At 39.8% G+C, this 26,447-nt stretch overlaps 1 protein-coding gene across 1 annotated transcript in view; it reads right to left on the minus strand.

Moving 5' to 3' along the window:
* NELL1 (neural EGFL like 1) overlaps window positions 1–26,447 on the minus strand; it is a gene marked incomplete at both ends in the record, with an annotated part of 271,483 nt that overhangs the window by 215,367 nt on the left and 29,669 nt on the right. Inside the window, 2 exons of the mRNA XM_080346184.1 lie at window positions 219–315; window positions 17,040–17,210. Coding sequence (XP_080202310.1) covers window positions 219–315; window positions 17,040–17,210 — 268 coding nt within the window. The remainder of the gene's footprint in view (window positions 1–218; window positions 316–17,039; window positions 17,211–26,447) is intronic.

Raw genomic sequence — 26,447 nt, forward strand, 5'->3', positions numbered from 1 at the left:
GGAACCCAAATAAAACTCCCAAATACTGGGCACTGCAGTCAGTAACTACAAGAAGAGAGCCTTTTCTCTAAGCGCTGGACATGCCTCAAATCCCGAGTCCACAGTTTCTACTAAAATTCATACAAATCAGATGTCAGGAGTGTAAGGAAACTGATCGAAAATATCTTGTCGATTATTTATTAATATCCTTCTTCATGTGCCATTTCACATCCGCTTACCTTAAAGAAACCATGTTTTCTGTTTCTCTGTCCGAGCCATAAATTGCTTTCAGGTGTCAAATTGGTTTCTGGGGGATCAATGATGCGTTCATAAATCCTGCAGAGGGAATACATTGTCATTACTTGAATTCTCTTTTTCTTCTGAGAAGTTCCTAATCAAAATCAGCTAACGATAAAAGATGGAAAGTAGAACCAAATCCGTTAAACATCACATTTACCATTGATAGTTATAAAGGTATATCACAACTTTAAAATAAAATATAAAAAAAAAGGTGAAAACCTATTAAAATCACTAACATATAAAGACTGGATAAAGCTGAAACTCCCCTTGTGCAACTGTGCAGCACTAGGCTAAAGAAACACAATGTCAAAACCCATCATAGTAGGAAAACCAATAAAATGAAACCATCCTATCCTAAGGGTGGCCTTCAAATTCAGCTACCCATTCTGGAGAAAAAGTGCAGTCACAAACAAGATTCAACCAGAGAAATGACACTTTGAGATTTTCAGACTGCTTAGAATTTTGAATAGAGGCCACAAAGAAACTTTATCTCACCCGTACTCCCATGGACTTTCTGTCTCTACATTTGTGTTATTCATCCCTGCACCTGGATCTTTTGTTTTATCCATCTCTCCCATTTGCTGCTGTTGTTGACTTAATTTGGCCTGGGTGCTCACATGTGCTGCCACTAAGAGGAAATGGCCTCAAGTTGTATCAGGGGAGGTTCAGATTGGATATTAGGAAAAAATTCTTGATGGAAAAGGTTGTCAGGCATTGGAACAGGCTGCCCAGGGCAGTGGTGGAGTCACCATCTCTGGAGGGGTTTCAAAAGTGTTTAGATGAGGTTCTTAGGGACATGGTTTAGTGCTAGAGTTGGGTTACGGTTGGACTGAATGACTGAATGATCCTGAGGGTCTCTTCCGGCTGAAATGATTGTATGATTCTACTCTACATGCAGCTTGCCCATGTCACCAGCAGAATAGGACATCTTTGTATTAATATATGTTCGGTATCTACCACTACAGGGACATTTTCTTGATTATTCTTCAAGTAACTAGAAAGAATAGCAATAAGAAATAACAATAACAAGAGATAAAATGAGGTTTATAGGCAAACTGCTGTACTGCTGTGATGGTGTGCTCCCCTCAGCCCCCAGCCTGGCCTTTTCTGGTAACTCTGATCAAGTGACAACCACCAGTGGCACTCATGATGGGTGCATCTGGTCTTAATATTAATAGTTGTATCCAGCTCAAGGCAGATTCAGGGGAGAAAAATAACAAAATAGCCAAGGGCTAATTTCTGGTAATGGACCCACCTGGCTACAGTGCTGGTCCTGCTCAACTCAAGCCAGGCTTGGAAAAAACTGGCATCTGTGGTTGGTATGCAAATATGACTATGAGTCAATCATTTCACTCCATAAACAGCAGACAGTGCAGAGGCCGTTGAGCTCTCCCGCACAGCAGCAGCTGCACGATGGGACGTTCCCTCGAGCAGGGACGTGTCTCAGGGTTATACCTTGTGACTGAGACAATCCTTATCACACCAGATACTCGCTGAGTGAATTAGGACTAAGTGCACTGGAACTTTTCAATCTTAGCTAAGTGATATAAAGGAGGCAAACTTACTATTTCCTTAAAAAGAAACAACAACAACAATCTCGAATCTGAGAACAAAATAGTTACATGAAAATTCCAGCTCAAGAACGTGAGTACAAGAGTCAGAAGATTTCTTCTAATACTCATTATTTTATTGCTCAAGTTTATTATAATTATCATCAGCCCTAATTCATCACATTTCACCAACATGATACATTTAAAGCTCTAGGAAATTCTACCTCCACTAGTTAATTACTTCTTACTATCTATAAAATTATCACGCTGAGCAGTTTTACCTGTTCAAAAAGCAAAACAAGATGATATTCTTTTAAACCATGTTTTGAGAATTACAGGAATTTTGCATGCACCATCTCTATCTCTAACTCTTCTGCCATGCCTCACACAAAATTGAAGATCTACTCAAATGCAAAACTGCTGTAAAATGTGGAACAAGGAGCAAGGAATTAGATGTGCCTTGAGTAAACCAATGACTAAATTGCACTATCAGGTTAGGAATTTCTCTTTGGATATATAATACATCTTTGTTCACGACTTACGTTAATAAAGTTCTCACCAGAAAATTTCTAATCTCATACAAAGACTAGTCAATATTCCATAAAGAGCTCTGTTTCTGCTAACAGATAAAATCCCAGTGCTGACCAGGTTCAACAACACAGCTTATTGAAGAATATGTGATTTTTATTCACCTGGCCTAGCTAAAGTTTATGAAGGAACTCTACAATACCTATCTGCAACTACATATTAAAAAAAACAACAAAACCTAACTGACTTTATTATATGACAGTTCAAGAAAAGCAAGTAAGGAAGTCAAATCAGAAACAGGCTCAAGTGCTTTATCTTGTCTCTTCTGATGATTTAACTAAAACTTACAGCCTATGTGGAAAAGGCTCTAATGACCTTGCTTCCAAAGTCTCTTCAGAAAGCACCATTCAAAAGACACATGCTCATGCACATGCTCCCTATATTCCTCTAATTCCATTTCTGAAGCCGGTATTTACCTTCAATTAATGGCTTAACTAAAGGTTGGTTTGTGCCTCATCCCATATATGTCTAAGAGACTGGTTGGTTTCCTTCTCTGTAGAATTGTCCATGAAGTAACAGACTTAGGATTGAAGTGAAGGCATGAGATGTAGATCAACCCCGACTTCCAATGTAAAAAGTTGTTTGGGTTGACACTATTTGGTTTGTGGACAATGTGAGCTTACTTTATTACTGTATACTGTTAGGCATCAGCAAAAATACCCCAGCAAGCATACACGCGTCTCATTGCTGCCCCTATAATCACAGCTACAGTCTTGAGAAATTAAAAGGCCAAAAAGCACATATAAATTCATAACAGTAAAAACAAAAAGGAAGCACAAGAAACATGGTTCACAACTCATTTTTTTTATTTTTTTTTAAAGCAACAGAAAATAAGAGCCCTGCAACTCCTGACAAAAAGGGAGAGCGATGCAAAAACATTCAAGGGACTTTTCCAGCAAGACTGGAAGCTGTTACATAAAGGTGAAACAGCTACACAAAGGAAAAACAGAACTACACGGAGGCGGCTTTTGAGCTAGCGTGAGCAAAGAAACATGAGTATTACTAACTCTCAATCAGTGGATTTAATAAAGATGAAAGCAAACATTTTCAAGTATCAGTGAAGAGAGCATCACCAGCTACACACATTGGCAGCTGAAAGCCAGCAGAGCTGACCGATGTGCAGCAGAGTAACGCTGGAGTAACGCTGGAGTAACATTGGAAACTGGGCACATCTTCTGGCCACCAGGTTCATGTTTTAAGTCACGAGAATGTCATTCCCATAGCAGGTTTTTGAGAAGAGAGACTTCATGGGTGCTGAAGACACCCTGTTCATACAGAATTATTAAGGTGGCTCTTGGCTAAGCAATCAGGAATAGGGTTTCAACCAGACATCAGGTTACCCACATATGTACGCCACTTAGAAATCTATCAAATATTACTGATGGTTCAGGCGACTTTTCAGGGGTTTTCTATGCTTTGACAAACCCAGAAAGTATGAATATTTTGTAACGTATCTCAAAGTGTAATGAGAAAAGTTCCTACTTAAAGGTGACATTCTCTTACACCTATTGCTTGTGAAGTGAGAAAAACCCTTGCTCCACTCCCCTTCCTGTATTGGTTTCCTTTTGGAAGAAAAGAGGTGTTTTTCAGGCTGAAAAACTACTGTTACTGAATAGATACAAAAGGATCCTTCTTTTTTTGTACAGCTGCACTGAGCTTCCACATCATTCTCATTCCCTTGCTTGATTTTCTGGGCTGAGCTGTCTCACCTTCTACGGCTTTATCTATACCTGACCAATACTTTGTATTTGGCATATGAATAGCTGAATTATGTCTACTACACTTCCAGTTTATGAAGTGCTGCTCTAGAGCTCCTTGGAGATCCATTTCCAATACATTTGGCTTTGATAACCACGCAGAAAAATGCACAATACACTTCACAAGAACAGGAATGCTTAGAAAGAGAACTCCAGGGAACTGTGGTCTCTGAAATCAGCGCAGACTGAACAGTCCCTCCAGCATGAGGAGACCCAGGTCTCCAGGTTAATGGAAGCTCTATTCCATACTTCAGACTTTCAGATTTATGATTACTGCATTCACTTGCCAGGAGAAAGCTTGATTCACCCCTACTTTATGCTGACATATTTCAAAGAAGCTAAACCATAAACTTGGAGTAATATAACCATGAACCAATCCCTCTTGAAATGTTCAAGCTCAGAATACCTTCACTAACCACTGATTCATTTAGCTAAACATAGTAAGAAAAACACCTGTTAACTGACAAAGGCCCATGATGTCATTGTGTTTTGTACCAATATCTCTACACTTTGATTCATGAAGTATTCTTACGCAATCCTCAGAAACACCTTTTTCATACATGCTTTCCAAACAGGCATCTACAATACACAGAAAACAGAAAAATCTATTAAATAATCAGTAGATTCCTGAAAGGAAACATATGTAAAATATTTGTATGCAAACATACACACACATCTTTCTCTGCATAGAGGGACAGCCTCTCTAGAAATCAAGCTCTGTTGGATGTGAAGTTAGTTCCCTTCCATGCTTCCAATCTATTTTTATCATCTTTATAATGCTCTGGTAAAATAGGGAAATACCCTCGTTTTACATATATGCAAACTGAAACAAAGACTAACTGATTAAGCAAGATCTCAAAGAGAGCCAGGGAGGGACATTGCCCAAGATCTAAGCCCTTAGACTGGGCACAACTCAGGCTTAACTGACTCGCAAGCTTGGCCATGTTTCCTCTGGAAAAACGTGACATGGAATTGTCTCTTGCAGGGAAGAAAATTTCTTACGCACAACTTTAACAAGCAAAAGTTGACACTTGGAGAATATTTCCACTTTTGTGGAGATGCAGCTCTACTTCATACATACAATATTTGCCACGCCAGAAGCATTCTGGAAATAGCTGAAATATTTAGCAGAACATGAAAATAAACTTTGTGTCTGTTTGCGTTAGAACACATCAGCCAACATGGACTGATCAGGAGAAGCAACTGCCTTAGAATTCTGAACAATAAAATGGACTATATCTCTAACGAAGTAGCATACCAAATCAGAACATTTCCAAATTCTTTCCATCTAAACTATGAGTAGGTTGCTAAAATAGGAACATGCCTTCTCAAATTTGCATCTAGATAGGAACCAGAGTGATTTATTTTATTAGGAGTACAATTAAGAAACAAATAGCTGCAATCTAAATATTCTTGTGGCTGGGGCATGGCAGGAACCTCATTTCTCAGTCCCTGGTCTCTATCAACCCAATAAGAGGTTTTTTTGTTCCTGATATGGCTGCCATACTTCTTACTCTGTTGAAGGTAAGAATTTCCATGTAGCACTCAGGTGTTGAATTCATCACACCTAATTTTAGATGTCTCACAAGTTTACACCTCCAGTGGAGCTGGTCCTCTAGATTCACTTATTTAATGAAGAGACATAAGTGTTTCTAGAGCGTGATTCATCTTCCAGCAAATGAATCACTCTCTGAAGGCCGCTCCAGTGACTGCACAGGAGCCCTTGCTGACAGCAGGGTGAATCATCAAAACAGATTTTTGCAATTCAAAACCTGATCCTCAAAACTGACATTCTCCGGCAACCATTCGTTACCCTGTTTACATCCATCTGGATCCTCAGATCCTTTAAATAAACCAAAGGGTATGAAGAAGTCACACAAAATAACGCACTGTTCACAGCGGAGTCTTTGAAATAACGTACTCAACTTTTGTCGTGGAAAGTCAGGGGAGAGAGGGAGGTTCTCCCATGTTTCGTCTTTCTCCCAACCTAATTTGCAGAGGCATTGACCGTCTTGGCCATTGTTACCATCTCCAGCTGAGGCTGCAAAAACTCAGTGCATTTGAAACAGCACTGAAGTCAAATGTCAGGTCCCCTAACACAGCTCACTGGATAAAAATACCCAGCTGCTTCAAAAAGTTTGTCCAACACTTTCTGAATCCCAACTGCCTAAAGAAACAGGTTATTTTATCAGCTTCTAGCTTTAAGATACAGTATTGGCATTTGTCTTCATGTCTATTCTTCTGAAGGGATTAAGAACCGATTTTGAAAAGAAACACTAGGATGGCTTTACATATTTCTCTTTCAACCTATTTTCTATATGCTTCCCAATGAAAATATGTCAATACCAACATGATTGGATTTTCTTGATAGTGTTTACAGATAGGATGCATTATTTGACATGCATTCAGTTCTGGAGCAACTTTAACTGAATTATTCATACAGTTTCCAGTGCTCTCTTTCAGAAAAATAGTCTTCTTGAGGGAAATTTTGACTTTTCTTTCTATCTATCATAGTATAGGAGTTCACAATCACTTAACAGAGGAAAGCTATTTAGATTAAAATCTCAGGTTTTGAGGGAAGTCTTTTGTTATTAAATTTTGAATATACAATAGTAACTGCCAACTATTTAATCAAAAGTTACTGTTCAGCTCTGGGAAGAAGAACAAATAGGTGAGTCCAGTAATATTATATGTTAGGTAAAAGACTCAAGAGTGCATGCTCAGTTTTTAAGTTCTCTTCAAACTCTGTCACGCAAACGATTTCATTGATTTTCCTGTATAATCACAGAGATAAAGTTAATGTACTCTTCAGTTTAATTATTTCAACTACAAATCTAAACTAAAAAATAAAAATGTATCTAGATAAAACTCTATAAGCAATCAGTTTATTCATTGAAAAAAAATGCAAATTAACTTTCAAGACCCTCTAACAGGAGGAAATTACACAAACGCAAGTAAAGTTGGTTAGAAAAACACGTGTCACTGTCAGATTTGGGGCTTTATTCTCCATACATAAATTGAACAAGGACAAATTCACAGAGATGTTATATGCCTGTTCAAGGCTTTCTTTACAAAACAAATCTGGCTTTTCAGTTTCCTACAAACTTATCAATTAATTGTAGGAGTATTTCTTGGGCATTAAACTAAAACAAATCATCGTTATTGAGTCAAAGTAAAGAACTGGACCCAGTAGATGATCTGACGTTGGCCAGATGAAGGGCAGAAATCCGTCTTTCTCAGAGTACTATACTTGCATGATATCCTTCATCTGGAGATCCTGAGGTGAATTCAAACACCTTTACAAACAAGGTTAATATTATTAACTTTACTTTCCATTTTGACCTGGTAAATCTGAGCTAAACAGCTTGTGGTTCATGTTCCTGGCATCGCCTATGAAACTTGTACGTAATCTACATGTTGCAGAAACACAAGAGGAATGGACTTGGTGTTGTTTCTGGTGAAGATGCCAACTTTTACCGCATTCAGTCTGCTCAGCCCCAGCAGTGCTTAAGGTGGTATCTGGGCCAAAATAATGTCTCTCCTGAAGTGCTGGGGGAGATGTCATCTACATACACAGATTTTTCTTATAAAAATCAACATCTTATAAATTAATGTGAATGTAGGTACCTGTCTTTAAAAATCTCAATATAGAGTTGAGAATCACGTAGCTCAAATACCACTTTTCAAATAAATATCTGGCTCACCAAAGGTATTTTGGCATCTTTTTACCACTTGTGAGCAACCATCGCTATCCCAAGTACCAGAGCGTAACACATGCAGTAAGGTTTGGGGCTTTTTTTATGATGCACACAAGTATCCACTACAGACAAGGAGACAAATCCACTTATAAATAAAGACAACCCTAAAACTCACAGGGTCGCTAAAAGACACCCTTTAACATCAGCAAGCTTTCAATCAGGTTCTAAACCAGAACACTGAATAAAGCAAGCTGTTAACAAGAAAGCTAAAAGCACAGCACGCTCATTTGTTACCATCCCAAATATCATACCAAAAGCCCATCCCAGATGAAGCAAATGTTCAGAGCACAGATGCCAAATATCAGTAAACCAAGACTGAGCAAGCACAAACAGATTCTAGAAATAAGAGGAAGAAAATAATTCAATGTGTTCTTCCAAGATATAAAAAGAACAAAAGCTCTGCTCTCACAAACTAAACAAGAAGCCCCTAGAATAAGATGGATATGAGATAAACAAAATACATTAAAGTATCTATGACACAAGTAGTAAGCAATTAAGCCTGTCTTACCTCAGAAAACAAGTGGGTAAAAATGTGCATCATAATAATGGCACAAAGTAGCACTGGTAATTCAGCTCTTGCAGCAAAATTAACCCCAAAATAAAATTCTACCAGAACAAAGAGGTAAAGCCATTGTTATGTGGCTTGTGTTATCTCCATTTTGTCATGGGAGGGAGGAAATCTAAGATTAATCTTGGTGTTTGTCACAAGATGTTTGTTGAGCGAGAACTGGCAGTGCTGAAGCTTTGCTTCTTTTATAATACATCTACCTGCATTACACAGGGACATGCCGGTCCCTGGCCCAAGATCCGTAGCACAAGGGTCATCATAACTGGCAATGACAGCAGAACTTGAAGCACACTACATGTACAGCTTAGAAACAGCCCTTTTTCACAAAACTATATGCAGCCTTCCTCTTGTCTGTCTCATGCTACTTTCAATTCCAAATTTGCTTTACCTAGTACAGTAACGTGGGTGCAACTGCAAGAAGAATCAGGCTTTTGATTTCAACACCTTTCTGCACCGCTACAAAAAATAAATCTAAAAGGAAGCCAGCCAAGAGCATCCTTTCTACCAAACAGCTTCTCCCTCACCTCCAAAAAATCATCTGCTGAGAAGTTAATTGCCTTACGGTGTATCTTGTCACAGAATCATCTCATCAAGGGGTTCATATCATCACTAAATGATTCGTGTATCATCACAAAATAACCTCATCCATATTCCAGACCCAATTTCCTTTCGTGACGGAAGGAAACTGCAGGCTGAAGACCACGGGCTTTGCTTGTTAGCACCCTGTCTGTGCTGCCCCGCTCCCAGCAGAGCCCTCACGTTCGCGCCGTCTCGTTAGTCACTGTCTTTGTAACCCCACGGCTCATTCTGTGTTCCTCAGTTAGTTCCTGCCACAGGTTCAGCCGATAACCCACGTCTCCATTTTCCCATGGTACTTTTCAACTGCCCATTTTGAAATATAACGTTGCACTCTCTCCATAATAACTAATTGGCCATGACTGAGGAGGTGTATGAAGCATACAGTAAACATAGAACAAGCCATTATATTGGTTCTAAAATTAAGTTTTGATGGAAACTGCCAAGCAGACAGACAGAAAAGCTCTCTCCAGGGACAGCACTCAGGTTTGGAGCTCATTTCTCACAACATCTGACATGCTCGGGAGGTGAAAGCACAGCTCAGCTGGAGTCAATGAGAGTTTTCACTGCAGACTTCACTGGGGCCAGGATTTCACCCCAGGGATGCTGTACAGCACATCTTGCAGTCAAGTTTAAGGTAACTGCCTGGTGTGACACGGAAAGATTCAATAGGGCTGAGGAAGCCCTAGTTGCATTAGCTGACAGAGTGCTAGTTACTTGCTTTTGCTTTTGACGTGCTGAAGGGAACACCACTAAAATTGCAGCTCAATTAAGTCATGCAGCTTCCACTGATTATTTCATTACTGACCAGTCTCAGATATGAAAACAACTTACAGGACTGCAAATTGCACATTACCTTACTCCTATGAGGAGGATCAAACTATCATGGAGTTCTTCAACTCCCAGAAATATCTCACTGTCCGAAGCGTGAGACTGGACTGCCTCTGCCAATCTCTCAATCAGCACATTTGCATAGCAGCTCCCAGCCACAGCACAGAACCACAAATTCAGTTGTCCTCACACTCAGTACCGAGCCCACTTGATCCTCTCAAACACTGCAAGATCATCCAACCATAAGGGATGGACAAGTGGCTCTGCATGACATGTGAAGTGAGAGGGGACACTACACAACTGCTGCAGCAAGATATGTGCCACCCCCTAAGACCCCAGAGCCATGACAGCCATGCTTCCAGCATTTCCAAGCCTTGACACCTTCCACCTCTGAGCACCCACACCCAAGGAACCAACACAACTGCTCCTGCACTCTCTGCTGTTGAGTGTCTGTCACCCAGTGCTGCACCGATGGGGACCGTCAGGTTTTGGGTAATAACAAATGCAGACAAGTAGCATCCATCTCCCTGCAGTCAACTTGATTGTGACAAGATTTGATTTCTAAAAATAATTACCTTTTGGGAACTACTACTGTTCTAAATTGTCAAAGAGACTACCCAAGTACTAGACCACTTGATAAAACTCTGGGCTGGTTTTGGTCCTGTTTGCTCAGTCACCCTCTCACACCCCACAGCACCCAGGAGGGTTCAGATCATTTGGGAAGACTCTGTACTATTTGCTCTACGGAGACTCAGATCTCAAGTCAGCTTCTAAATGGCTCAGAGGGGCTCTCATCTGCTCTTTGGCAAAGGGCCAATGCTTTATAATAGTAGTTAGCTAAAATTATACCACCATTTTTCAGTTCAGCTCCTGTATTACCCTATGTGACTTCCAGTTCTAAACTCCAGAGATTAGCTAACCACTTCACACAGAACAGTTCATTTATGTTTTGGACTCAGTTAATCTGCCTGGCTGGAGCAAGATAATTTTTGTTATAATCCGAGAGGAAAAATCTCAAAACATTTGCTCTACCTAGTTGATTCTCAAATTACCATGATCGTCCTTCTGTCCATATGACCCCCGTCAGCACTCCAACAAATGAAAAGAAAATAGAACTAAATAACAGGAGATTTCCCCTAAAAAAATTCCATAAAAATAGATGTCCAGATACATTTCAATCTATGCAGGCTAAATTTTCAGAGACTGCTCTATTAAGTAAATCTCTCCACTTTAAGGGTTTATTGCTTTGACATTTAAAAAAAAAAAAAAAAACACCACACTAAATGTATACTGGACCAATGCAAAAATATTTTAAAATTAGATAATACACCTACTCACACACTTTAGGAAATGACTACATCATTTCAGGCTTGCTGGTCTTGATTTAAGATTATTTCCTCTGCCATTATCTATCCTTTCCCTCCGACACATCCACAGCGTACAAATACGATGAAGGCAAGATGCCAATGGTAAAGCATAACACATTAACCCTGCTCTGTTGAAGTCATCAACTTGTCTATCAACATTTGCAATCCAACAGAAAGCACTGCAAGTCCCCCGTTATAAATTAGAAAAAAAGAAGAAAAAGCACTGTTAATTCTGTATTCAGCAGTAGTTGGGCTTTGCAGCTTCCGAACTCTGGCTCCACAGGTCCCTAAAACTCAGGAGAGTGCCACAAGCTCCCATTGAAGACTTTTAAGCAAAAAAACAGAGGCTGACTTCTGCTCTTCAGTAACCGACATCAGCAGGACCTGGATCAGTTCCTAAAAGAAACCCAAGCAGATGCCGATTCCACTCTGCAGCCCAGTGTCCCAGGTACCTGCAGTGACCTTAAGTGGCTGCTGCTTTCTAGGGGTGCTCACACCAGGCATGGGTATAGATTTGTTTTCTACAGTACTTTTTCAGCTTTTTCATAAATGCTCATGGCCTTCTCCCAGCTCTATCGATGTAGTATACAGAAAAAGCTCAACTGATTCATCCAGGATGCAAAAAATAAATTTTCAACATAATTAGGGACTGGGTTAAAACATATCATTCAGTCTTTGGTCATGCCCATGCTACCATTCTGCTGATGCATTAGACATTGTATGAAAAACCCTGGCTATTAAAAATGTCTTTTTTTAAAAAAATAGCTTTTCTCAAGCAATGCTGAATGCATCCTGAACATTTCCTTGCAGCTTGGCTACAATAACTGCAATGATCCAGGCCTGACAGCAGCTGGAGATCTCTTTTATGCTAAAAAGTTTATAGCCTTTCTGTCAAACAAAAGGGACAATCGGTATGTGAAAATTAACTTCCAATCCACAACACCACAGATCTGAAGTTGGGCGCACCTGTAATGCACAATTACAGCACTCAACCCAAGTGACCATTCCTCTGACAGCTTCTGCTACAGCTTAAAGAGCAGAGAAGCAATCTGGGTCACAAAATCATATTCAAATGTCAGGAGTAAATTACCCAGCTGCATAACACCACCATCACGCCATCTCATCTCTCAAGAGAAAGTGTTTCACAGTAAGTAAAGCAGTGAATCCCTGTTTTAAATACATTCCTTAACCTTCTTTAAATTTGTTACATTTTAATTAAAGTCACAGGACTTTGTTCAGATAAGTTGAAAACCTCACATTGGCAGCCAGAATATCTTATTTATAAGAACTCTGAGGTCTTGGATTCCCATATTTGGATTACATTGCTTTAATTTATTTATTTATCCAATTAAAAACTTCTCAGTGCTCATGCATTTTTTAATTCCCTAATGCACTTTTCTATCAGGAGAAACATAAAAGAAGCAGACAACATGTTTTTTCAGTTAAAGACTACTTCCTAGCCTGCTCCAGTTTTATAATCTATTCTCTTATGCTCTTACCAGCCTCCTCCATCAGACAGCTAAGAGTATCCATCAAATCCACAAGCTGTATTCAATAGTAAAAGGCACTCCAGCACATATTTTTGCCGGAAAGCGTTAATTTTTACAGGAAAGTGCCTTTCTGCCTTTTACGCCTGCAGAGAGAGTTCAAGTAGAGGAATACTGATGCTGTCTGAACAGGTGAGTGCTTTGTAGCAATATGGTTGCTGAGAAATAAAAAAATAGAAATATAAAGCAAGCAACCACCAGGCTCACCTCCCTGGGTTAATTAGACACGCTGAGAACAATGTGCAATCCATAGTTCTTAAATAAATTGTCAATAGATACATTTTTATACAGTTCCTACCACTTCTTAAATTGTCGGCTCCGTACTATTCGCACAATCTGCTCTTAATGCTATTAAATATAACATTTTTCTGTGTTGTTGCTGTTGTAGCACAGTTGTGAACACATTGCAGACGACAACCAGGTACCACAGGGAACATTACAGACTCTACAGCTGAACCTAATTCCCAGTCAAGTGAAGACCAACAGCAGCTCTTGCAGGACTAGGACAGCCTCCTGGGGTTGCAAGTCTCCTGACAACACAGGTTTGAACAGCAGGATCCTTTCCCTCTGCTCCCTTAAAACGTTAAATCTGGGAAAGCCCATGGCAGAGTTTATTTCATTCCATATTAACCCTTTAGTGCCATAGGTTATTTAAGGACACTCTGACAATGACACAGTTGATCTAGCTTAACTTAAACCTTCACCAGAAAGCCTCTAACAACCTCTTTTCCCTGGAGTGGGGCAGCACAGATCCTACACATAACCAATATTTGGAAACAAGATTTGTTTGTCACTAGTGGACTCAGCATTGGAGGTGCCAGGAAATTAACAGCAGCATACTTAATTTCCATGTTACTTTCAGCATAGGTTTTACTTGTGCATCAGCTGTACATTCATAATTAATGTAGTCTTTTAGGTTTTCTAAGCTTTTGGAACCTTACTAGAATGTTAAAGGCATGTTAGCAAGTACACTCACATCTTATTACGCCAGTTGCCAGAGATGTATCCCTGGCTAGAGGCCACTGCCAAGGCCCAGCACAAAGTCTCTTCAAGTCTGTGAGAACAGCCCAGTGACCATCAACAGGTTTTTAGTCTGGGCTCTAACATCTCTTCCTGTGTTGGCAGCTCCAAGCTTGAATATCAAACTCAGCTACAATTCTCACTTCGTGTTCTTGAAGGAGCAAGAAATACACAGCAGGAGACGATTTCAAAAAGACACATGCTTGGGAAATATACCTCCTTTGATCTGTACGCCTCCCCCATCATATCACATCTCATCAGAACAGAGGCAATTATACTGTTTTAAAGATGACTCTTAAAAGCACTAAAGGCTTTTACCAATTCTCAAGTACTTTTCCCCAACCTATCCAGGTCTGAAAAACAAAGTCAACTTTGAATTGAATCCAAAAGACAATCAAGCACCAAATGTCAAAGCAATTTTACAAATCAGAGTAATGTAGATGATAAGGCTGGGAAGAATAAAAGTAGCTTCTACTATCTGTTTACAAATTAAAAGTTTCATCTCCAATGCTTTCTGATCCACTGCAGTTTTTGGAGGCCAGAGCCAGCAATAAAAATCCTGTAGCAAAATTAGGTTGTGGCTGGATATTTTTCCTAATGCAAACACTTTCAATGCACTCTCAGATCCAGGTTAACTTTACTAACACTGCATTCACAAATCACTTGGCATAGCCTTCCAAACATCTAAAGTATTACCACAGCCCTAAGCAAAAGCAATAATGCATTTATACAAATCCATGCATAGCAATGTTGCAACCACCTTAAAGAAATCCAGCAGGAATCCAAAGGATTAAATATTGTTGGTCATTTTTTTTTTCCTTTGTTTTTATTTTTTTATAAAGGAAAGAACAGTAAGTAAAAAGCACAGAACTTCTTTAACTAGACAGGTACGTTTCAGGCTAAATGCTTGTTCTGATGACACTGAATGGCTGCAGGAGGTGGGACGGGTGAATCTATTGACTGCAGCCGTATTTTCTTCCCTGTGACTTGTTCAATTAAGTCTGCACAAGTATCACTTCTCATTAGGCATCCTGAACTCTGCTGAGAGCCAGTGACACCCACAAGACTAAAATGGTGACATCTATATGTAAAGCCTACAGCTCTTAACAAGTGGATTCTGTGCACACTTTCAGCTGCAGCTTTCCTAATGCTAACATGAGGGAGGTTCACGATTTTGAGAAGTACCCCTCAATGGTTTGATCTTCATTTTCACATGTTTTGATGTTGTGTCATCAGGAAATACTAGTGCAAAGATGAACAAGATGCTGACTCCTCTTTCAAGTGTAAAGATGTAGGGGGGTAAGATACAATAAAGGAAACTATACTACCAATATTCACAAAATTCTCTGATTGACTGAACAAAGATGCTGTAGGTGAGTGAGGAACTTGAAGACTTTGTTGTTGTTGTTGTTCATTTAAACTTCTACTGTGATCTTCCCTCAAGTCATGCTTTCAGAACTATCCCCATTACTTTTCCACACAAGTTGTCATCAATTCCCACAAATTCACAGCCAAACAGAGGCATTTAGGTATTGATTTATGTTGGGAGCAGCCTTGAGACATACCTTAAGGGACACCCTTAGATGGATCAGCCCTGTTCTGGGCTACCTGATAGAGACACCTATGCACATTTATCACCTCACACACCATCACAGTTCATTCTGTAATTCTATTTATCTATTGCTGACTGTTGCTGTAAAGAAAATAGGGGTGCAACCACAGCTTTGTGCCCTGGATAAACTTCTCCACCAGGAAGGCTCTTTGTTTTGCTGGGTGCCTCTTGCACACAATGTGAAAGGAAGACAACACAATCTGCTAACAAGGGTCTTCCTAAAACACATTTGCTGTTCATTGAAAACAAAACAACCAAATAAAAAGATCATAGGAGATAATGAAGAACCTGTCCCAAAACCCAGTGTGTCAATAAACAAACAAAAAAGTATACTGTTGTAAGCAAGGAAATACTATAGCAGAAACAAATAGTGGTAAGATAAATAAATCAGTTGACTGAAATGAAGATGATCTTTACGAATTGTAGATTTCATGCCTCAGTGAAATTAAAATTGCTCTAAGGATTTAATTGCTTCTAGGATCCAAATAAAAGGATTCAATAAGAAACATTACTTCAGATTCTGTTTTTACTGTCAGTAGCTAACGCAGTTGTAGAAAATGGTTGTAACTTTTTTCTCAAAACAGTATCTCATAATTACTTCGGTCAAAATTAAAACTTTTTCTAATGTTCCAATAGCACACGCTTCCGTAATACCCACATAACTTTATTCTGCCCGCCTAAACAAAAGGAAGACTTTAGAAAGAAATATCTGCCACCATCACCCTATCTATTTAAGTGCCACAATTCCACGATGTATATGCTGATCTCACTAAAGGCAAAGGATAATTTTATATTCATTTCAGTGCAAGAAGACACAAAAGCAGTGGATCATTTTCCTCATTCCTAAAGCCTATTTTGAAGGTGCCAATTTCAAGTTTTCTGAGTTTCCTCATCAACCACTAAGTTAGCAAAAGCCAAAGTCTTCAACACGTTGTGAGATCAAATCCCAAGGGAACAGAGATTCTAGGGAAGAGAGATTCTATGTTTGCTGCTTTTTATTCCTTGAAATCCTGACAATCTGCCATCTTGCAGTCTTCACAACTTTTAAAAGGAAAAAAGTGCAATGACAGACAGAATACCCTTCAGAAAATAAAAACCACAAGTTCTAAAAATGCAAAAAGAAGCTTTCAGGGTTCTCAGAAGTTTCCAAGTGGGGTAGCGGGTGGAAAAAAAAAATCAGTAAAAAAGTGCATTGCTTGATTAGGCAAAATAAAATTAAGGTGCCCCTGACAAATCTAAGTCTTCCAGTTTTCAGGTATGCTGAGTGAAGCAGTTCACAACAGAACAGACTGCACACCAATCTATCACACTTAAACGCAATCACAGCCAAACATAACATCAGCTAGTGCCTAAACTACAGAGATGCATTTAATACTCCCCAGTCAGCAATCAACCTTTTCCACATTTGTTCATAATCACAACGAATTGTTTCATTTTAATGCTTTGTTTTCTTTTTCTTATCCCAGGGCAGTTTAGCGTGCTTTTTAAATTAGATTTTTTTTAAAAAAAGTCTTCCCATTTTATACCTGTGTGTAAGTAGAGAGCATTTTTTAATGAAATATAAATTACTGAACATATTTTCCTACCTGTTGCAGTCCACGTGGAGCAGAAGGTGGGATGCACTAAGTGACACAGCAATCTTGTGCCACTGTCCATCCGCCAGACGGTACGGGAACACCTCTGTTCTTGACTTCCCATTAAACCTGTAGTGATATCTGATCTCATCCCGTAGGCCGCTGCTTTCCAGTTCAAAATAGCTGTATTTAAAACATGAAGAAGAATCAGTGCTATTTTTCAGTTTAATCTTTGCTCCTGTCACTTTGTTCTTAATTCACAGGTTTCTTTAAGCAAAGGCCACATGGATGGTCACAACCTAAAGGGGTTACTCAGCATGGATTCGCCACTAGTTCATTTTTTAAAAAAGACAGAAAGACAAGACTATACATTCAGTGAATTACAAAAATAGCAATACCATTTACACGAAAACAGGTCACGTTCAAAACACCATTTGATGGTCCTGGAAATTGAGGTCCTCTTTTTACCCATAGACCAGGCTAAACTACAAGAAAATGACCTTTACTCTTTTTACCAAAATGGTTTTTATGAACACAGGATTCATAGGAAACGCAAAAATAAAGAACTGTACGTATCATTACCAATGAACAAACAAAAGCCATTAAAGTAAGAAAGCGACGAGTAATCATTTAATTTGTATTTACTATTTGCGATTCCATTGTTTAAAAAACTGTTTAGTTTTAGGACTTTCCTACATGCAATTGTGCTTAACTCCTTTTCTGACTTCTACTGTTCCAGCAGTAATTGTTCAGCTTTACAAGGGAACAAAAGTTCCTGGCCAGATGAGCTGTCTCAACACCTGGCATACACAATCCAAACCTCCAGACAGTTCTCACCAGAGCAAACAAAATACGGCATACAGGTGGTAGCACATTGACAGTGTAAATAGCAAAGCCTTCTCCTGGACCTCAGATCACACAGAGTACTTGCAGCATATCAAGTTAAGGTTCGCTTTTTCCTGCTAAAATGAAGCCCTGGATATAGAATGAAGGAGATGCAGACCTCCTTTTATAGTAGAAATAACTCCACAACTAAACATTGATGTGTTAGGTTGTCCAGCCCTTCCCTACCTGTGTCTGCCTCCACAGTGTCATGTTTTTCACTACTGGACAATGACAACCTAACATGGCAGTTGAAAGATGGGTGCTAGTTTGGGGTTTAAAAAAAAATATACAGTAATGAAATCCACTTCCAAAAATGAAATAAGTATCCAGGTGCTGATTTTGATTTTCGTGTAAGCCTTTTACACTGCTCAGCTGTACACAGACCTTAATAGCCAGTATGCACAAGCATTACATGAGGTGTGTGCACTTCATCAAGAATAGCTCTTACCAGCAAAGCAGAGGCTTTTTAGAACATAATAACTTAAAAAAAAAATGGAGGAACTTACTTATGAGATAAAATGCTAGCTGAGAATTTTGCAACAAAACAGGAAGGGCAATAGCGACAATAAATTTTGACCAAAAGTGAAACCTAAACTCTCCTCCATGCTGTCAATATCTTGCCATTACACTTATCATGCAAGAAATGAGCTTTATCTTGTCACCCAAATCAAAGACTCAAGCGGCAAAGTAAAAGCAGCCACGGGCAGATAAAGGCAAAACCAAAAGAGAATGAAAACACAGCAGGGACACGTACAAATAAAATGCACGCAGTACAGAGTGGAAAAAAATACAAAGGGCTGGTGTTGTGAAGGAACTGGCCTGCTTCATGCACATAAAGGCAGGAGGAGGGCACAGTAACAAGATTTTTCTAAATGGGAGAGCAGAGTGTTGATTCATGAGCACCACCACCCATTAAAATACCTAAACTGTAATACAGCAATAAGAAATCTGGAGAGGATTTTTTAATTATTTTAGTTGTGGTGCTCACTAAGAGCACAGTCAATATAGAGAACATAGTGCTGCTGGCATTTCCAAGCCAGGAAAGGACTAGGAAAAATAGTGTCAGTGAAGTCGTATTTACAAAGTTAAACTTTCCGTAATTGCCATCTGCTGTCAAAGCACAAAAAGAAGTCATTAAAGAGACTTTCTTTCTCTCTTGTTCAGATGAACAGTAGCGAGGCAGAGAGCTTCAAAAAATGAGGGAGAGCTACATAACATCCTAGTATCTCTCTCATGCACAAAGTATTATATAAATATATTTTTATATCTCTTAAGAGCAAGACAAGCTCCTGTTGCAGGAAGCACATGGCTTTCTTCAGTTGTTCTTCATTATCTCTTCTAGTCACAGAGCTAATCGCTTACCACACAATGTCTGGGTTGTTAATAAAAAGACAACAGTCCAGCCCTGGAAAGGTCAGTCAGATACTCTACTTAATCACATCTCTGCTCTATTATTTGAACAGTATAGGGAATCGCAAATCAACGTCGTTTCTCATCTGACAAGCTTTAGTGTCAATAGTTACTTCAGGACAAAAACCAACTTCTTGCTAATGCACTGAGGTGGTTGTTGATCTCCTGACTAATTTATATTACACAGAAGTGACTAGTTCAAGTTTACTGTTTAAACCAGCACTAACGTTTTTATATATGTACAGCTAATAGCCACAGAACTGTATAGAGCACCACATTTTACCTCTTCAGTGACCGGAATGGAGGATGACAGCAGACAAATTCTGCACCTATTTTTCACCGCTCTTCAGTAAGTGCAAATCAGAAGTAATTATGCTCAAACAAACATTAGTAAACAACAGTCAACAAAATCCCAACAGCAGAAACTGGCTGGATTAGCCCAACATAATCTCAAGTATTTAAAAAGCACAGGGCAATGATGTAAACCAACACTCCTGCATTGATTTTTTTTCTTAAGATGCACAAATTCACATCAAGATCTTGACTACACACGCATTTCACTATGGTCACAGTTCAGAAGATGTAGTTGTCTTTTCTCTACCAGAATATAGTTCACGTGCAAATAGCTTTCTCAATAGCAAACATCATCTTTTCTTTCCTCCTCCCACCACGCTCTGGAGGAAAAGCCTCTTCAAAAGCAACAACATGAAGGCCATTCACTCCTGGAAATAAATGCACCTGCTCTGTGTTCAAGTTCTAATCTGCAAATTGTGGAATGGAAGACAAATGAGCAGAAAAACATAAGTTAAGGCAAGAAATTATCAACCTGTGAGAAAATAATTTGTAAAGCCAGAGAAAGTTGCTTATTTTTTTTTGATATCTATCTAATCTTTGACTTGAAATGCCATTGCACAAGTTTTTCTCTATTATAAGCCAACATGTAAACTACAGGGGGAAATTAACAGAAACTACCATACAAGAGGCAAGAAAACAAACTCATCTCTAACAGGTGTTTTGTAGGTAGTATTTTCCAAGGAAGAAGAAAACATAGGAAAGTAGGAACAGAACAAATCAGGGTTTCTGGAAGGATTTCAGCATCTGGGACCACCTGAATAAATCTATCACAAGCGTGAACTTTTAAGGTTACCAAGAGATTCATATCAAGAACCCAAAGGAGGTCTCTGAGCATTACAACCAGTTCTGCTTCTGCATCGCGGCCACGAAGCCTGTGTGTCAACTTGCCGCTCTAGTTATCCCCTTACTCCCCTCCTCGAGACCTTTTCCAGCAGAGAGAGATGCGAGACAGTATTCAACTTGTCAACTTGTTAGTACAAAGAGGCGGTTTCTTGTTTTATTTGTCATTTCTCAAAGAGGATTTATACATTTTTATTTTTAAACAGGCGTGATCAAAAGTAACATGCATTTTGACAGATTAAATTCTCAGCACACATGTATTAAGAAAGCTTGCTGTTTATGGAACAGCAACACAATATGACCTTGGCTGAAATTTTCCCACTACCAGAATTTCCACATTTGCTAACATGTAAGCTACTGCTTCTTTTATACAGTTATAGAATCCAAATTCTTTTTAGAGATCAGTCTGTAGTCCCTCATTCAAATCCCAATGTGTACGAGAAAAACACATTGCTAAATTCAGATTAATTTTATGCACGTCAAAAAAGTTGGGATATTTTAAGATCATGCAATGTGCTTCACAGAAGGACCGTATTATTCCACAATCAACTCCAAATGCTTTGCAATTTTTTCTGACAACTTTTGCAACCCCCTATGCACCTCACACACCAATATTGTTATAAGAGGATAAAGCCTGACTCGGTGATGGGTAATGCACTTTTTTTTGCCTTCTTTCAGTCCCAACCATAGTGAATATTTTAACTGTGCATTTGACAGTTCATTTGACTTCCAGATCAGGAGAAAAAGGTGTCTGGAAGTATACTGTAAGTTAGAAATGGTTGCTGTGGATGTAATGACCGAAAAACTGGAAAAGTCATTATCACCATTAAATAAGAGCATGTAAGACACCTAAAGTAGAAAAAGCAGAGTATCTCTATTACATAAAGTGAGTTGGCTCAATCCACCATCTGCATTAAAGAAACATACTCATCTATTCATCATATCTACCACAGCAGTGATCTTCACTCGTGACAAACACCACCATGTTCCATTCAGATTTTACCGCTGTCAGGTTGTGGAAGTAGCAAAAGGAGGGAGGGCTCCAAATAAGACACCACCCCAAGAGCGCTCAGGTATATCTCCTTCTGAATCTCCTTTTTATTCTTATCTTTTCAATGCTAACACCTATCACGAGACACTAACATATCCCACAATGAAGACAGGTCACCATCTGGTAAGCACAATACAGATTAAATGCTCTGATATGAGCTCCAATAACTAAAGCAAAACAACTTTTTGCATTCAGTTCTGCTAATCTTCTCCTTTATCACTTTCAAACATAAATAAAGCAGAGATCATTCTGATTTTACAACTTCCACCATCCCTGATCGAGTGCCAAATAAAGCCCCACAGCCTCTTTCAAGGAGCAGCACCAGCACTTAGAGCAGATGCTCTCAGAGCTACTGAACAGATGTCCCAGGGCAAGGCAGCAGGCACAGATGGCATCTCTGCGAATATGTACAAACTTGGGGTTGCCATCTAGTCAAAACACTCGTGCATCTGCTTAACATTGTGTGGGAGAAGGTCACGAAACCACAGGAGTTCAAGGATAGAAGCACTGTTCAACCTTGCACATGCTGCAGCAAAACTACCATGTCAGGTCTCTCAGCTGCTGGGGAAAAAAGAAGTCACTGCCATAATAAGAATCAGGCTGGTATTGAACAGAAGCTTCTGGAAAGTTCTGTCAGTCTGGTCAAGGCATAATTTCTTATGTTGTTTTAATAGCAAAGCAAATTCAAGGAAAGTTCGGAGACCAGGCCATTTGATGTCAGCAGGTAGAAGTTCAGGAAGCCTCTGTACAAACGTGCCTGTTTGGATGTGTTTGTGCACACAGCTTTTCATTTCACAATCGCATCGTGCCAGGCAGAGTATCAGAACATTTAGTGATGTTTAATGATAAAAATGGCTTCAGGCACGATTGTGCTTTAGCACCTTTGCAGAAACACTTCTTGATGTATTCGGAGGCAAACAGACAATGAATCTGTATCTATTATCACACAGATTTCATGACTTTCAATCTACAGAGATCCTGTGATTAATCACAGCTCATTACACTTTTGGCCTCTCACTGTTCCTTACCGCTGGTTGAGTCTGTGCGCGCAGGGGTACACACCACACTTTGTCACTTCGGGTGTGCTGCCAAGTGGCTCAAGCCTGGACAGCAACACAAAAGAAGGTGAGATCTTGTTCTAACACTCCCTGGTGGGAAGCAAATCAGGCCAGGGGCACAGAGCGGGTACATGATGCTGCAGAGAAGCTGGCAGGTGTGTGGCCAAGAGCATTGTCACCGTCAGAGAAGCCACGCAGAGCAAAAGCTGCACTGCTGAAACAAGAGAATCATCTGACTCCAAACAAAAGCAAACACCCACCTTGCAGTTGTCACCACGGTTCTGAATGGATGCCAAACTAGCACAAGTTACAGTTGTCAAGGTAAATATTTCAGTCACTTCCACAGGCTCTGTTCTTGTACCCCAGCTGCTATAAAGTGACAGAGGAAGATCCCAGGCTCTGAAGTATTACACATTGTCAGATGCTGGATTTTGAAGAAATACTCTCACACGCTCAAGCGTACGGATCTAGTCCTCTGCTACATATGCGTACTTACAAACCATAAAAAGCTACTTGTCACAGCTACTTTAAATATGGACAGATTGAGAGGCTGCACAGCAAAACCATACAGGGCAAAATTCACTTATGTGGCGCTAAAGACTTACTATTGTGGCAGAGATTAAGTACTGATATCATCAAAGCTTATGAGCAAAATCAGACTGACACTAGGTAGCACAAAAGGCATCGTGAACAGAAGAAGGCTCATCTGTGACAATGAAGGTATCTTGCTGAAAAATCAGATTAACTTTCTACAAAAGAAAATGCAAAAGCCGAAGCCCATATGTTGCACAAACACTCTATCATCACCTACTGCATTCCGAAAGTAATCCTCCTATACAAGAAAATCCAAAATAAGCCACAACCTAATACTCAATTCTTTCAAATCTCTCAAGTAAAAGCCTGAAAGTTCAACTTCATTGTGCTGTTGGTTACCTAAACAGGATTCTTTCAAACATTTGTATCGTTTCCTTTCAAACAAAAGGAACTAAATCCAGTCAAATAAACAACTTTATTTTTCCATTCAGACCACTCTGAGGACAACAGGAATCATGTTATATCAGTCTAGCTTGAAACTTCTAGCAATAAAAACCCCTACACTGACATTTTCTGTAACAAACATTTAGTCTTTTGTTCTACAAATCTTCTACATGGCAGCTGGGCATACAACCTGCAAGGCATTAAGCATTTATGACGCTCAAAATATGCATTTGTTTACCTGCAATGAGGCAAAGGCCATCCAAATACAAATTTACTTTCTTCTTTGATCGTATAAAGAAAAAAAGTAAACCCAACTTCTGCCTGCCAGCTAAGACAGCTTGAGTCAGAGCTCATACAAAGCAGCTACTCATTTTCATGGCACATAAGGCTTGACCTTAAGCATTTTTGTTTCCATTTCCTATGTCTGAAAGTCTGTCCTCACTGTGGCTGCTCCCTGCTTGCTATCTTAAAAAGAGCTGATCTCTACTCATAGTAAAGCAAGTAGGTCATACATCCTCATACACACATAGACACAAACACCTACAAGAACCAAGACATCCCTGCTAAAGGTAGGTTTCTGCAAGAAGTGGCCAAGTAATGGGAGAAATTTGTTTATATTGCCTCATGAAAAGCAGCAGTTGGTCTCACAGTCTAGTGTAACCACTCCTGAGATGGCATCACCCTCCTGCCTGCTCGTTCCTACCTCAGCCTTTGCACCGGATTTAGCCATTCAGTTGCAATGACACATGTCAACTCAATGAACTAGCCTGACAGAAAAGTACCCTTCACATATCACCATTCCAAAACCAAGTGACCTTGTACTCACACAATCACTGTAACTCTAGCAAGGAAGGCAATCCACAGTTCCACTCAGAACTAGTCCTTGAAGAGCTCATCACACACAACCTTTGACCAAAGGTTAGTTTCCCTAGACCACAAAGCATTTGTATCCAAGGACATTCTGAATGAGGGCTGTCATTCTTTTTATGCTAACTCTGAGCTGGCATTAGCTCAGGGATCATCATGGGTATGCAGAAGCCTGGAGCTCACCATGTGAACAGAGAGCCCCAGAAGAGCTGTGACCAAAGCAGAGCATGGTCCTGGTCCCTCTCGCTCATCACTGCAGCAACAACTCAGCTCAGGGGATCCCCAAATCCATAATCTCCAAATACCAGATTTTAATAAAACAAAAGAGGATAACGTAGCCTTTTAAACTAATGAGGTCTGCCACCTGAGTCAAACGGCAATATCTGAAAACAAACTACCCTATCACAGAATCACAGAATGTCAGAGATTGGAAGGGACCTCGAAAGCTCATCCAGTGCAATCCCCCCGCTGGAGCAGGAACACCCAGATGAGGTTACACAGGAAGGTGTCCAGGGGGGTTGGAATGTCTGCAGAGAAGGAGACTCCACAACCTCCCTGGGCAGCCTGGTCCAGTGCTCCATCACCTTCACCTTGAAGAAGTTTCTTCTCAAATTTAAATGGAACCTCCTGAGTTCCAGTTTATACCCATTGCCCCTTGTCCTATCATTGGTTGTCACTGAGAAGAGCCTGGCTCCATCCTCCTGACACTCGTCATTTATATATTTATAAACATTAATGAGGTCACCCCTCAGTCTCCTCCAAGCTAAAGAGACCCAGCTCCCTCAGCCTTTCCGTATAAGAGAGATGCTTCACTCAAATTACCCTAATTGATGTGTCCTTACAAGGAATGTTCTTCCCTCTGATCTTGCTCTCAAATTCAGCAGCTTTTCAGTGACTTCTTATATTATTATAAATTCCACACATTTCTGCTAGATTCCCAGCAAAAAAATCTCCTTTCCATCCTCTTGAGGCCCAAGCACATGTCTGCTCCCTGCTGCTCTCTGGATGCCCTCAGCCTCCTCCTGCCCCACAGGTCTCCTCCTTCCCTCCCCACTGACACCCCAGCTCCAGCAGCTTCCCACAGTGTAAGTTTGAGACATTTCAGTGCTTTGCCTATATCAGAAGGTCATAAAACAAACAGAATAACTCAGCTTGTTGGAGAAGACTCCTGGGGGACCCACACACCCCGCTCCTGGCTGACCACAACATTTCTGCGCTGACCAATTCAGTTTTAAAGAGTTTCAAACTGTCAGCCATTGTGCTCCAATTGCCAGCAAGGTCTAATCAATATGTTTCAACAGCTGGTTATCAGCAGTGTGTTAATGCTTCAGAGAGACAACAGTTGTCAGCCTGGTGTCCATAAAACACCTGCTCTCAGCAAGGAGCCACAAGATGGGAGATGCTCAAGCAGTAACTCCCCTTTCATGACTCTTAAATCAGTGGAAGATGTATAGAACATAAAAATTTGGCCTCAGTTTCCTCTTTTGCATACTTTAACACAAAGCACAGAAGCAGATGCACCCAATTCCATTTCCATTTGCAGCTCTGAAGACCTTTATGAGAAAAAAAAAAAACCTATAAGAAATAAAGTCCAGCTGCTTGTTCCTCTATGACAAAAAAAAAGTGCATAGATGCCTCATATATTTCATATCAACTCATTAAGAGGGAAGGAAGTAAGGCTGGATCTTTATATTCTCTGTATAGCTTTCCAGTTTAGCAATTCTACATATAAATATTAATGAAGATGTGACCTCTACCCTAAAAGAAAAAGGTTAATGCACACATTTGCAGAGTTTTCCCCTCACTTTTTGAATTCTGGGCATCTTAGAATCCAATATGCATATAAACATCTCGCAGAGAATGATTTAAAACATAGTATGGAGTAAATCCAATTTCTCAGATTTACAGCTAGGGTCAGAAGTCACTTGTATAGGTTTCCTTTCATTAATTAGGTTTCAGCACTTAATTCAACTAGCT

The sequence above is a fragment of the Nesoenas mayeri genome, assembly GCF_963082525.1.
Source record: "Nesoenas mayeri genome assembly, chromosome: 5".
In the NCBI taxonomy this organism is placed as follows: Eukaryota; Metazoa; Chordata; class Aves; order Columbiformes; family Columbidae; genus Nesoenas; species Nesoenas mayeri.